Raw genomic sequence first — 14,477 nt, 5'->3', positions numbered from 1 at the left:
AGCAGGAATGTGAACTCACACCCGACTGTGTTTACAGGTCGTTCATCAGCATCAGGCGTTCCTGCGTGCACAGAGGTGAAACGCAAGAGACGTTTTGGCTTTTCCCCTGAAGGACATTCACCAGGACGGCAACACCTGTAACTATCTGTTTACATCAGGATAGTTTTTTTCAGGGCTTGTTTTAAAACAGAAGAAAATATAAAATATTTGGAATTTAATGCAGATAAAGTGAATGAAAATATCTGGGACACTTTGACTGCTGCAACTGAAGGTTTTATTCATTTTATTCACATCTGAAATACTACTGGGGGGCAGGACACTTTAAATGTCACCTCATAAACGTGACGGGTCATGAGACGATGAAAGAAAGAGGAATGAAAAAAAATGTCATTTTTTCGACATTTCTGTGAAAGTCGAGGATTTTTGTGGAGTATTTGATATGAAAAGTTACCGAGGAGTTCGCTGAACCTAAAAAGAACTCAAAAACCTTTACAGGCGACGGGGAGACAAAAACACACGCCGACTTTATCAAGTGAGTCGCACACGTCAGAAACTGATCTAATCTTATCGTGCTGTAACTTTAAGCACCCGGGTTCATTTCAGCGCTGACTTCAAATACAGGGAAAATATCAAAACAATTATATCACTGCATAAAGTATCGACATGAGTTTTGCACTAAAATCAACATTTTACTTTTCCTGTATTTTTAATACTTTAATGTAAGGATCACAAGCAGTTACTGAGACAAAAGAAGAAAACGTCTCTTCCTGCTGGATCTGGTAGGAACGCTGAGACATTTGAACATTAGGAGGAGTCAAACCTGCAATGATAAAAGATTGGAAACTGATCTAACCTGAAACCGTGTGCGGTAACTCCATTTTTAAAATGTTAAAATCTTATTTTGAAAGCAAAGTCACCTGAAATGCAAACACTTCAAGCATCACAACTCTCTGAAAACTCGGAGAAAAATCTAAATTAACGTTGTTGTTTTTTTTTCAAATTCAAATTCAAATTTTATTTGTCACGTACACAGTCATACACAGTACGATATGTAGTGAAATGCTTGGACAACTGCTCGTGACCTAAAGAAAACAAAAAAGGAAAAGGCTATGAATAAGATAGGAAATAAATATGAAAAATTAAAAAGGGTAAATTTAACTAGGAAGGAATAAAATATAGATTAAGGTTAAAAATGAAATAACTGTACAACACAAATTAGAATGAAGGGTTTTTCTGCCACATTGTCTTTCCTGTAAATCATCCCGTGGCACGGTCGCAACCCCTCGGGCTGGGTGCCATTGATGCGAAATGCTGCCGTTTCCCCTGCAGCAACGAGGGGGGAAACTACAACTCTCACCCACCCACGCAAAAACACACCTGCCCACCCGAAACAGAAAGTGGTCTTCAAGGTGTGAAAGCAGGTTTAACACATCAAAGTGAGATCAGCTGTGTGTTTTTGTTTTTGTGTGTGCGTGAACAGTGCGAGCTTTACTCCAGAGGTGTCAAGTATGCGGTAAGACCATTATCACTATAGAGGCATATAAACGGATGTAACACAAAGAGTAAAATAAATATATGTAGTTATTATTATATCGCTAAATATGACAGTGTTGTGCTTTTGTAGTGCCATTACACATTTAATAAGCAGATTTCAGGGTTTTTCCTGCATGTTAATGGAAGATTTTGTCCTTCCACCAAAGGAAAATCACCAAGACTCATTTCCTATATTATGTGGGCAACTCATATTTATATGGCTTTTATGTGTAGTTGCAACTTTCAGCCTGGAAAATCCCTGGATGTGGATCATTTTTTAAATATTGCCCAGAGTGTTCGTCACCTCTTTTGTTGGCAGATGGATTAAATGTGAATGTTTACTTATATTTCTTTACATTAAAAGAAAAACAGGATAATAAATAACCGTTTGACTGGTCAGGCCAACTGCAGGAGTTTGACGCTGGACCATCACTGCAGCTCCAAGTATTAAAGTAAAAATTTTAAAACATGTGTTTTCATGGGGAATACCCCCCAAAAAAAACACAACCAAACAAACAAATAAATAAGTAATAAGAAATGAGGATGTTAAGGGCAAAGGGTGGACTGTCAAATATGTCTTTTAATGGCCTCTGTTGTTCGACGCTGACTCACCTTAACCGCAGAAAACATCCCAACACTCATAATTCTGACCATAAACTCGGGTATCCTAAACCCAGCAGCAGCGTACCAATGAGGTGTGTGCTGTTCCAGAGGCTCCTCCCTGACATAACAGCCAATGCGATACAGATTGCAACCTTTGCACATCTGGTTTTCCAGATGTTTGACCATCTGTAGTTGCTTTATTATATTAGGCTCAAATATGGGTCAAAAAATAACAATAAATACTTCGTCTGTTAATCACTGGATTTTCTGTACGCGGCGATCGCGCTGACAGAGGGGTTCGGGTAAGTGTAAGAAGAACAAGAGAACAAGAAGACATTCAAGTAAACGTATAGGCACCAGAGGAGGTGACTTCTGGGAAATGCATCAGAGAGAAGAAACGGCCTCTGAAACCAGACGCGAGATGAGCCACAAGTGGACTAAGAGAAAATGAAACATGACACTTTTTTTTTCTTTCATCGCACGTGTCATTTTAAGGTGCACGTCCATCGCCTCACAATCGTTAACCTAAAAAAAGAAACAAAAAAAATACGCACGACCATCTCTCTGTCGCGCTCGCCCGACATCATACATCGGTTATACCGGGGTTTTTTTTTCCCCCCTATCTGAAGTACGAAACAACATAAGCTTCACTTTCTGTGAATGTGTTGCAGGTTTTCAGTGTGTCTGAGCACTGATGCTGATGTCTGTCGTCAGTCACCTTTCGGGGGTAGACCCACTATGTGGGAATAAGTTTGGAGAGGAAGGTAACACGAATATGAAATCAAGTTCCAGTTCCGAGGTTGCGACCGTTCTGGGTCCGGTAAAAACTATTCAGGTTGTATTTGGTTACGTTCCATAAAAGAAAAAAATGATCAGAATCTGCTCTGAAATTCCCCCTTTGGTCAGGCTCCATTAACCACTGCAGCACCTGCAGCTAAAACATCCACCGTGTTTGAAAGATGGGCGGAGCCACTGTGAGATCAGTGGTAGTCAAGCCTGGAGCTGAGCTTATCACCACTGTGGTGTTTTGAACGTGGACACAAAACGAGAAGGGTGGCTCCGAGTGTGAAACCAAGAAATATTCTTTTATTTTACAAGAAAAATGTTGTTTTCTAAAAGAGTTACTAGAATGACAAGAAACGACTAAAGTCGGCCCCTGCTGGCTATTAGAAAGATCCATCTATTTTCCTGCGCTTGTCTAATTCAGGGCCTATCCCAGCTGCCACAGGGTGCGAGGTAGGGCACACCCTGCACAGGTCACCAGGGCAGCAGGGCTAACATAGACAGACGAACACTTTCACACCTACAGCCAATTTAGAATCACCAAACAACCCAACCCCACTAACTGCATGTCTTTGAACTTTGAGAGGGGAGAACATGTTACCACCACACAGAAAGGCCTTGGCTGGATGGTGGATTCAAACCCAGGACCTGCTTGCTGTGAGGCAACAGTGCTAACCTCTGTGCTGTTAGAAAGATGGCTCAAAACACGTGCCTTAAACCCGCCTTCTTCTAAATGGCCAGTAGAGGGCTCCTATGGGCTGCAAAGCAAAAACCAGTTGTTCAGAAGTTCTGAACACAGGCCCCGGCTCCTTTTCTCTCTGCAAACACTTTCCTGCTGATGTCACAGGCTCAATCGCTAGTTTCAAATCTTATTTCAAAAAACAAAGCTGATTTTGTAAGTTAGAGGGAGGGATGGTGGATATACTGGACAAAGGGTGGTGATGATGCCAGGCAGGAGGAAAAGAGGAGGACCTCAGAGCAGGTTTGTGGATGTGGTGAAGGACAACACGCAGAGGCTTGGTGTGACAGAGGACGGTAGAGACGGGGTGAGATAGGGAGACGAGCCGCTGTGGCGACCCCTAAAGGGAACAGCTGAAAGAAGATGACGATTACAGTCAGGTAGGATTATCCTGAGTGTCCTCACCAGCCAACAACTCATCACAGTCAGAGCGTCTCTTCACTTCTGGTTAAAAAACACCAAGACCAATCAGTCATCGAGGCTTCATAACAACACTCCGTCTAACACTCTGATCCCATTGTGGTTACGTCCATCCTTTATATACAGTTAATGAACTAAACAGCAACTTCAGCTTCTCTGTGCTGCATGTAAATGATCATTTTAAAACGAAAGGAAAAAGAGTGATTTTTGATGTGAGGGTTTTGTTTTTAGCATAAAGGCTCAGTGTATTTGGGTTGACAGGGTGAAACTCAGGAACAACCAGAGTTTATTATCTAACAGCAGGAAGACAGGTGTGAGTTTACAGGTACTTACAGGCAGCGCAAACACACACACACACATGCACACATATACACGCACACACACACAGGGCCGGGGTCAGTGCGATGATATAACTGCAGCTACACAATAGCCTCTACCTGAAAGACAACCTGGACTCGACTGAAAGGACCTCTGTGTGGCTTACAGGAACACACACACAGAAACCTTCATCTTTCACAGTGTGACCCACATTTCCAACACACACACACACTCTTACAAAAGAACAGTCTGTCAGCATCAGAGCGCCCCCTGTTGCAACAGAGCAGCCCCAGCAGCAGGCTTGTGTCAGTATGACCTCAGGACTGCAGAGCAGGACTGCTGGTGTGTTTTGATGGTAGCGTGTGCTACCGACATAACCTGCTCTGGAGCAGGTTACATTTCACAAACAGAGAGGAAGAAAAAAAAAAAATCACAGCATGAAGGTGAATCAGTTCTCTTCCAGTAAGAAAAGCTTTTAAAACCTTTATTTTGGGCAGAGTCAGCTCACGTTCAAAAATATAATTTTTGAAAATCTGATCTTAACTGGATATTCTGTATCTGCACTTTTTATTTCATGCTGATTGAAACAAATGTTAATTTAAACGACATTTCAAATCAAAGTGCCCAGATGTGCTTCGATGTGGCTGCTGAGTAACAGGACAAACTGGCTGGGGTCATTAACTTGAATTTAAGTTGATTTTCTTTTGGACCACTTGCCAAACTCCACCTTAACACTGGCTAATGGCTGGGAAGTAGCCACGATGGCTCATGTAATACCTACGATAGAAATTATTATTCAAATCACACTCTCACCCCTGGCTACACGTCTGTGTAAAACCTGATGCTTCGCAGCTGTTGGTAAGGCTCCACCTTATCTACGGCGCTACAGTTACCTGGTAATTACCGCAGGGTTTTCTAAACAGCTTTTCATTAAATAACGATCACTGTGTGACCTCTTTTCTTGCTCAGCATTCTCTTTTGTTCATGGAGAGGAAGTGACACGATTGTGGGAAATTACCTGATTTATCAGATCACCCTATGATTACTGCACCTAATCACCAATGACTGCTTCTTATGTCCTGATTGTTTCTCACACTGCTAAATCATTTTAATCGAGGTGAAATCTTTTTAAAAAATGTAAAAATGTAAAATAAAAAAACATAATATATGAAATTAATTTAGCTTAAACAAGAGCATTAACACACAGCAAAGACCTTTTTCAGCTTTGTAGCTGAAAATAGTGTTATATGTAAAATGTAAACACATCAGGGCAAACCTACTGCAACACTGCCATCTGCTGTCAGCCAGAGGAAGTGCAGGGAACCAGCTCAGGAGACACCAGAACACTGTGTGTGTGTCTGTGTGTGTCTGTGTGTCTGTGTGTGTCTGTGTGTGTCTGTGTGTGTGTGTGTGTGTGTGTGTTAATTACTCACCGACAGCTCTGAACAGACACGCGCCATCCTCCTTCATCTTCTTGATCACAAATCCTTTCTTCTCCCTCAGAGCTTTTTCAAACCAGTGCTCCTGCTGAACACACACACACACACACACAGACACACACACACACACAGACAGAGTCAGTGAACTGGACCTGAGCAGCATTATATGTGAGGACCTCGAGGACAGTTTGCTCAGTTCCATTATTGATTCATTGCTGTGTTATTTTCTAGAATAATTAAATTCACCGTTTGGTTGCTAAAGCAGGAAAATGGTGCTCAAGTCCTCCAGGGTTAGTGGCTGGACATAACAAATGAATGAGATCTTCTGCAGGGAAAAGCAGCTCCTCCCATCCTGATCATCAGTTATCTAATGCTGATCAATAACAGTGGAGCAGACACACTGGTTTCTAACACTGTGGATGTTCAGGTGATCTCAGGAGCCCTAAATACCTACTTATTCCTCTTTCAGACACTGCTGAACAGGATGCTTTTTAATTTATAAAAAAAGAAGAAGAAGCAAATAATCAAAACTAAAAACAGTTTATTTCCTTATCATGTGCACTTTTACACTTCTGTAATCACGACATACCCTGATATTTCCCTCTCTGAGGATCAGTCTAAAAGTACAGAAATAAAACTTACAATCACAAACATAACTGCTTTTAACCCCAGTTTTACCATATTTATCATTTTTATTGTTTATGTGTCTAAAATGTCTCACAGGTTCATTATATTCTGTATTTGTTGATGAGCTGAGGAGCTGCACCGAGGACCAGGATAAATCACATAAGCCTTATTTTGAACTGTGAGTCATGCAAAGCTACTCTAAAATGTAGAGATGTTTTGGACTTCCGCTATGACTGTGATCATTTATATAATTTATAATCCTAATTTTAATTTAAACAGGGTTTAATTAACTCAAACTTAAATACAGGTCCAAAAAAAGCAGGAAAACAGACAAATCTGTGTCAACCGAGGTAAGAAAGTTTGTTCGCCTCAACCTGTGTGTGTAATCATCCCTCACAGGCCCTAGAGTAGAGTCCAAGAATAAAAAACACGCAGCTGGAAATTAGCATAATGGCTCCTCTTTAAATAAAAAGTCACACTTGGCTCATTAGTCAAACAAAAAGTGAAACCATGAACTAAAGTCAGATGAAGAAAGGCTAAAAAAAACAATAACATGTTTAACACTGGACATCTGTCATAACACAAACAGGTTATAAAAAGCACCAATACCGAAAGTGCGAGTCAGCGACGGCTCCGTGAACAAGACTGAAAACTGGCTGGGTTTAACAGCAGGACACAAATGTCACAAGACGAGTTCTGAACGGATTCGTTCTGTCAGTGCTCGATCGCTGCTGTGCGAGCCGGTCGGACCGCTTCAGGCAAAGAAAATGCTCCGATTTCTGAGAATAAAGCTGCAGGCTGGGAGCAGAACGAATGTAAAAAGCATGACCGCGGCGTGGCATCGGCCTCAGCTTTCACTTTAATACAACAACACGTCTGAAGAACAACAACAAACCAGAGACGTTATGTGAAAGAGACACAAGGAATTAAAGAAATAGCACAATTCTGTTTTATTATGCTTTGGCCTCTACAGGGCTGTTCCATATAACGATATATATAAAAACGTCTATGTTTCATTTTACGCAAAATAAACGTTTTGATGGTCACTGTAGTGGCTATATTAATTTCTTAAAGTTCTCTCTTTCTCTTATATTTAATATAACCACACTACAGACGGACAAGCGTCTGTTTTTATGTGTTGTCTTTAGCAATAACGACGGTAAAACCACCACGTGTCCGCTTGTTTATTTTCCACATAAACCTTTCACAATAAAGCTCAAGATCCTGTTGAGACTTTTCAAAATAAACTGAATCACGTGAAAGATGCACAGTATTTACGGATGAGAAGCCAAAAAGAGCCGCCAGGTGCTAAAAAATAAACCTTAGACTCAAACGTTAGAACAGGCTTTTCCCCGCAGCACGCCGTGTAATAAATACTCACAAAGAAAACGGCGGCTGTTACAACTTATGTCTAAAAATGTATCGTTTCATGCATCTGTTAAAACACTCGACTCCAGCTACATGACGCGCAGCAGGAAACACTTCACGCAAGTCGAGCTGCCCGAGATTCACAGAATTTACAGAAAATGTTACATTTTTGGGATTTATATTGTTATCGACAATAGATGTCTTATATCGGGATATGAGATTTTGGTCATATCGCACAGCCCTAGCGCCACTTTATTGCTGCGTTTCATTGCAGCACTTTAATGTACTTTATTTACATTTTTACACAGAGGTTTACTTGCTGAACTGCCCGGTTTTGTTTACACGTTTCCTTCGATCGAGCTTCTTTCGTCTGGGTTATTTTTAACTTTTTGTAAAGTATTATTTGTTCTGTTTATCATTATCGATGTGACTTGTCGATTCTCACTGGCTCCTCTTTGAGTCACCACCATCACCAAGCAGCACATCAAAGACATTACATTCATACAAATTACTTGCATGCTGTGTGGACGCAATTCCCCTCTTTGTTATGATCAGAGCCGGGCTCATCACTCAAAAAGTAATTATTACTCACATTACACAGGACACTTTTCTTAAACGTGTAAAAATGCAGTACATTACTTAATTACTCCCAGAAGAAAGTAATTCATTATATAGTTCTTACATTACTTTCACGTCACTGTGTAAAATGCCCTAAAACACACCGCCTGAGGTAATTTCTCATTTAACAGTTGAAACTGCAGCCCTACACACCAACACAAATGAGGACACACGTATAATCTGTCTCTTAGTATTAGACAAAGCCTCTTATAGCAGAAAACAAAGCCAACAGCAAAGATGAAAACCAGCACAAACAGACTTTAAAGCGATCGCCACGGTGAATCTACTGTAGAGACATGAACAGGTACAAACGGAGGCTGCAAACGGCTCATCAGTTTGTTACCTGTTGAAGTTCAGGGTGTGTCTGCTGGGGTCAGTGTTCACTCAGCTTTAAGTCACTCTGGGTTCTTGGCTAGTTAGCGTTGCAGTTTACACTCTCTTTGTGCAGTAAAAATAAAACTAATGACCATATCCTGCACCACTATTTTCCTCCTCCGACACACAAACTGATCGTAGCACAAGTGCACGAACCGATAAGTGTGATCGACAGACAAGCAGACTAACAGCCCCAAGGAACTGGACTACTGGGAACCGTTCTCTACGCAACTGGTTACCGACTCCCATCCCTAATTCAACCTGACATCCTCGTAATCAGCAAATTCTTTGGTACAGTAACTTTTCTATATTAGGAAAATGAGTTTGGCAAATGTAGGTCACAGAGAGACCTTTCATGTGCTATGATTTGTTATAAGCAGCCATCCATGTCCCACTGTGATATATGACCCTTGAGGTTTTTCTCTGGTGAAAAACTGACTTGAAATTGGTGCCGTTTTTCTACTGAAACTATGACATTTCCCATGATGCTGACGCTCAGAGCTGGTTACAGAAAAATCAATCTAAATTTCTAAATGAAAGGACATTCTGTCTGCAGACTGAAACAAAACTGATTTGGCTGCAGTTTTTTTTTAAATGAAACTTTAAAGTGTTTTTCAGCATTTCCTGTTATGAAGTATAATGACTACAAAACGCTAACAAAATGAGGTGAATTGACTTGTGCCCTGTACTTGGAAGGCCACTAACTTGTTATCATATCTTGAAGGTAACATTTTGCAAGGTTGCCTTAAATATACAAAGTTATTGCACCAAAACAAACACATAAACAACTAACAAGCAAACAAAATAGAGAACTTCTATCAGATGTGGATGATTTTATAATAGGCTGTTCCTTATCACTCCCTCCAAATAGATTTTTTTTTTTTATCTGGCTCAATCTGAACTAAGAAGCAAGTTTGAGGATTTAATGAGGGGGAAAAAACAAACTGCTGTAAAGAGGTGAACTCGACTTAAAAAACAAGGAAAAAACAACAGTTTCATATACAAAATCAAAGCAAAAGAAAAAATTATTTAACCTGCACCAGAAAATACTAAAGACCGGATATAACTTAGATTTTCTCCATTTAAAGCAATGCATTACCAGGGACTGTAACATCTAGTCCTTTTTTACTGAATCAGAAACACCTCCAACATCAAACTGAGTAGCACTTCAAAGTTCATTTCTGCTTGATATAGTCGGGTTATTGATCCGTAAATATCAAACATCTATTCTGCTTGAGATTCAAATTAAAAGCCTGCCTGCAGAGTGCTTCGGTTCAGGCTCAGTTTGTCATTCTGTGGATCCCCGACACTGAGTAAAGTAAAACTTCTGGTTTAATCCCGACTTTTCAGTGTTAAAAAGGCAGTTAACATCTTAAGCTTAGGTTTACCATTGCCATGGCAACTAGGCTGCAGACCTAACCTGCTCCATGTTCACGATAAGAGAGCAAGAGGTATGAAATCACCGCCTATTGACGAATCAGTTCTCCAGGAAACAGCGTCACCATTCCTGGAAGATCCTGCTGACCTCACTGCACTGCAGAAAGAGTGTTTAAAGTCTTTGTTTTCCTGATGAGCATCAGGAATAAATACAGATTCTTATGACACAACATAATTCCTTGATTTTTGCCTCTGGTTGACTACAGATTTTTTTTTAATTAACTATTCTATGAGTGTAAGTATAATCCTAAAACAAAGAACCTATTTGTACTTGTAGACCTTTTATCAAGTCTACATGGAGACCGAGTCAGTGGATGAACCACCTCAGGATTTTTACATTTATTCTTTACTCACTCTCAGACTGCTGAACACCACCAGCAGCTGAAAGAATAACACTTTCTTACACACATATAAACAATGATTTAACTGAACAAAAATTCTAATCAGTCAAATTCGCTCGTGTCTTAATGACAGAGCTGTGAGAAGACTGTTTAGTTACACAGTCGGCTTTCTTCTCTGGCTTCAAACAGACTTTAACTTTATTACCATAGCAGGTCTTTTCCAGTCTTATTGACAAAAGCGCCAAAGTGCGCACACATTCATACTAACAATCTGCTGCTTTGTCTGCAGCAGCTGTGTTACTCCCAGTCTGTATTATCCGTTTAACCATATTGTTCACAGTTTTCTATTCTTTGTAAAAATCAGGTGTTCAGCTGTCTGCAGACCTGCCTGTGTTTCTGACTTTTTGTTGTTGTTGTTTTTTTGTATATTGATAATATCCATGTTAAGGTTACAGAACATACAGGGAGGATATCCTGCCTACGCTGAACTTGTTTCATAGTACAGGTGTCCAACAAACGTGTTTAGAATTTCTAGCATGCAGTCAAGTATCTCGGTAAAGAGTTGTACAAAACCTCATCACATTCTCCAAGAAAAAAAACAAACCCTGAACATGGGCGACTTCTGAACAAAGAAAAAAATTTAATTGAAATTAATCAATAGGTAAAATAAGCGTTTGGTGTTATTATATTCAACAGAGAGCTGACAAAAATGCGTCCTGGAAATAGTGGCATGAAAATATTTAAATTCTTAGTTTATATTTCATATGCGTAATATTACGATTCAAAAACATGTATGTAGCAGTTATTATCCTTCCAATCTGGGAACATCTGGCTGTTTATTTTAGCCTCACCTGAATGGGCCGTGGAGACAAATGGAGCTCTCTTTAACAGTGTTTAAATGTGTGCCTAGAGTGTGTTTGTGGTTAGTTTTGGAGTAAATGTTTAACTGCCAGGTGATCAAACGTCCGTGCTGTTGCTATGGTTGCCCCAAACGGGTTTCTCTTAAGACCTCAGGTGAGCAGACATGATTAGCAGGTTACTTAATGAACGCCCCCCCTCCACCACCACCACCAATTGTCCCCACAGCCTGCCTCTGGAGGGAAACGACTCATTGGGCTTAAGCGTAAAACCGAACAATAACAGCAATTTCTTCCCTCTTAAAGTTAACTTAAATCCTTATTTTCTGCTTCCTAGTGGCCTGTGCTGATTTTATACGTTTTGTTTTCGGTCTTTAAGTACCTGAGTTCTGGTAAAAGTGCCGGAAATCACCTGTGCAGGAGCACTAGCAGCTCCGTTAGCCTTATTGCTAATGTTAGCTAGCGTTAGCGTCCTACCTGCTCCACAGTAGCCGGGTCCATGGACTGAAGCCGGGCGGCGTTCTCGTACTCGTCCTCGCTGTTGTTTCCGGCTCCTTCCTCCGTGTCCTGGCTGGACCCTACACCTCCCGGTCCGGTCACCCCGGGCTGGCCTCCGCCGGCCAGCGCCCCCACCACCCCACCGGAGCAGGTGCCCGCCTGCCTCCGCCTCTTGCTCAGCCCGGGCCCGGAGCAGCAGCTGCCGATGCCTCCGCCGCATCCGACGACGCCGGACGACACGACGAGCTCTCCGCGGGACCCGGCAACCATTCCGCCGCTGTTGTCCCGACCATCGCCCGGCCCCACAGGGGACACGGAGCCGACGGGCGGCGGAGAGGCCTGCTGCGGCCGGGAGCTCGCCTCAATGCTCCGCCTGTCGTCCCTGGCGGAGGGTGGAGCGGGCTGGTAGGACCAAGGCGGAGGGGAAGCCCTCGGTCGGGTTCCAGTTCGCCCCGAGTGCGGGTGAGGGTGTTGGTGAGGGTCGGAGCCGGTCCGACGATCGCTGTCATCTGCGTGGTCCGAGACGCCGACCCCGGAGCTAGGCTTCTTCTTCGGGAGAATAGTCATGGTGGAGAGTGTGGAGGAAGCAGGGAGGGGGTCAGAGGGTGACAAGTCCTCCCTTTCTAGATCAAATAAGACGGTCTACTCGCCCTCCGGCCCGGCCGTTTGGCACCAATCACCGAGCTAAGGCTCTTATCGACCCGAAATGGACACAAAAGCGACGTTTCGGCTCCTTTTCAACGGTTTAGTTGAATAAAAACAAAACGCGTCTCCCTCTTCCGTCCACAGCGCGTCCGGTCACAACATCAACACAACATGACGTCACGTCCGGGACGGCTGCCACGGCACGTTTACGGCAGGACGTCAACCAGACCTTTGTTTTTATTCCGTGTTTATTTTAAAATCCAAACTTTATAATAAATATTTTATTTATTAGAAAAAATATTTTGTTTGTATACTACTACTACAACAACTACTAATAATAATAATAATAGCAGAAATATATAGTTATTATTAATAATACATTTGACATGACAAACAAATACATACACAAAATAATGAGCTTAATTAAAAAAATAAATTAAATTAAATATAGAATTGCTTTTACATATTACTTTTTGGAATTTATTGTAATACAATTTATTCATTTCAGTTAAGTATGCAAAAAGTATGTAATCAGTGTTATTATTTAGTATGTATTATTAGTATATTTTGAATGTAAATGCAGAAAAAACATCCTGCAGTTATAAGTTGCCTTTTTTCTCAGTGTCTCTTTAATCTGAACTCTCCGCATCTAAATGTGACATTTTCTTGCTGTGTGATATGAGAACTTTTCTCAGAACAAAACTGTGTAGGTGTAATTTTGAAAGGGTTAGGATGGGATTCACGACCAAATATTTCAGGTCAGTTTGCTAGCTGGAGACTTTCTGAGCTACATAAGCTCTCACACAGAAGATGGGCCCTGCAGATCTGCAGTTTATTATTAGGAACTTTCTCTCTGAACTTTTCTCTATATGGACACCTGATTTTTACTCTAAATGCAATTGCAGAAATATGAAGTGTCTTCAGATAAATAGGAACACAAGTTCACATTGCATAACATCATAATCTAAAACTCCACAGAGATAACCCAATGAACTGCCTGGCAGGCTCTGACTTAAAATGTTTCCATTTGATATCTGAACCAAGGAAAACCCTATTCATCTAACCATCCATCCACTGAGCCCATCCCAGTGTTGTGGGGGGATAGGTGGGGTACATCTGTAGAGGTCACCATTCTGTTGCAGAGATATTTACTAATACATATACCTTGTACTTTAAAAAGGCATATTTTCCCTCAGAGAACAGAATTAAATGAGATATGAACTGATGTGACTTTTACCAGGTTTAGATAAGACATATGTAATTTGAATGTGAGCACGAAGTTAAGCTTTAGAAAAGAAAACTGTTGAAAACTGGTACATTTATGAAAAAAGTAAAGTGAGTTGGTTCTTGATCCAATAAAATACAGCTTTTCTCATTTTTTTTTCATGAGTTTAATCTTTAATTTCGACCCTTCTGAGTTGTTTGCCTAGATTGTTTCTTTTACAGCATTTTTGTTTTCAAAGGCCGTCATTGGCTGTCATAACTTAACCCTATTGAAAATAGTAGAACACAGATTTCTTCCTGTCAGGCAGTAAAACAGACTGACTAAAAAATACAGGAAGTAGTGTTAATTCTCCACGATCAAACCAATGAAGAAAAATAGTGTGTATACATATATATGTACATATACATATATATACATATATATATATATATATGTATATATATATATATACACACACACATATATATATATAGAGAGAGAGAGAGATCGCTCTATATATAAAAGTCTGGCCATCTGTCTTTACACAGCGACATAATTCACGGCAACAACTGCTGGTTGAGACAAAAGCAAGAAAACAGCCGAACAATGATGTTTGACAACAGGTCATGTAGGTGTTGCCTAGCAACCAGAGGAGAGGAAGCAGTTAGTGAT

At 41.0% G+C, this 14,477-nt stretch overlaps 1 protein-coding gene across 2 annotated transcripts in view; it reads right to left on the bottom strand.

The window, feature by feature from the left end:
• Positions 1–12,789, bottom strand: part of otud5a (OTU deubiquitinase 5a) — a 36,914-nt gene extending 24,125 nt beyond the window's left edge. The window contains exons 1-2 of one of the 2 annotated variants that reach the window (XM_040022693.1): positions 11,936–12,789; positions 5,830–5,920 (exon numbers count right to left, since the gene is read on the bottom strand). In XM_040022693.1, the coding sequence (XP_039878627.1) occupies positions 5,830–5,920; positions 11,936–12,523 (679 nt within the window). In that variant the 5' untranslated portion in view covers positions 12,524–12,789. Of the gene's footprint in view, positions 1–5,829; positions 5,924–11,935 lie in introns of both variants that reach the window. The other variant, XM_040022692.1, reaches the window with a different exon arrangement.
• Positions 12,790–14,477: the final 1,688 nt, after the last annotated feature.

The sequence above is a fragment of the Simochromis diagramma genome, unplaced genomic scaffold (genome assembly GCF_900408965.1).
Source record: "Simochromis diagramma unplaced genomic scaffold, fSimDia1.1 OVJJ01000308.1, whole genome shotgun sequence".
Classification (NCBI taxonomy): domain Eukaryota; kingdom Metazoa; phylum Chordata; class Actinopteri; order Cichliformes; family Cichlidae; genus Simochromis; species Simochromis diagramma.
The sequence above is the reverse complement of the archived record's forward strand: the minus strand, read 5'-3'. Positions and strand labels throughout refer to the sequence as shown.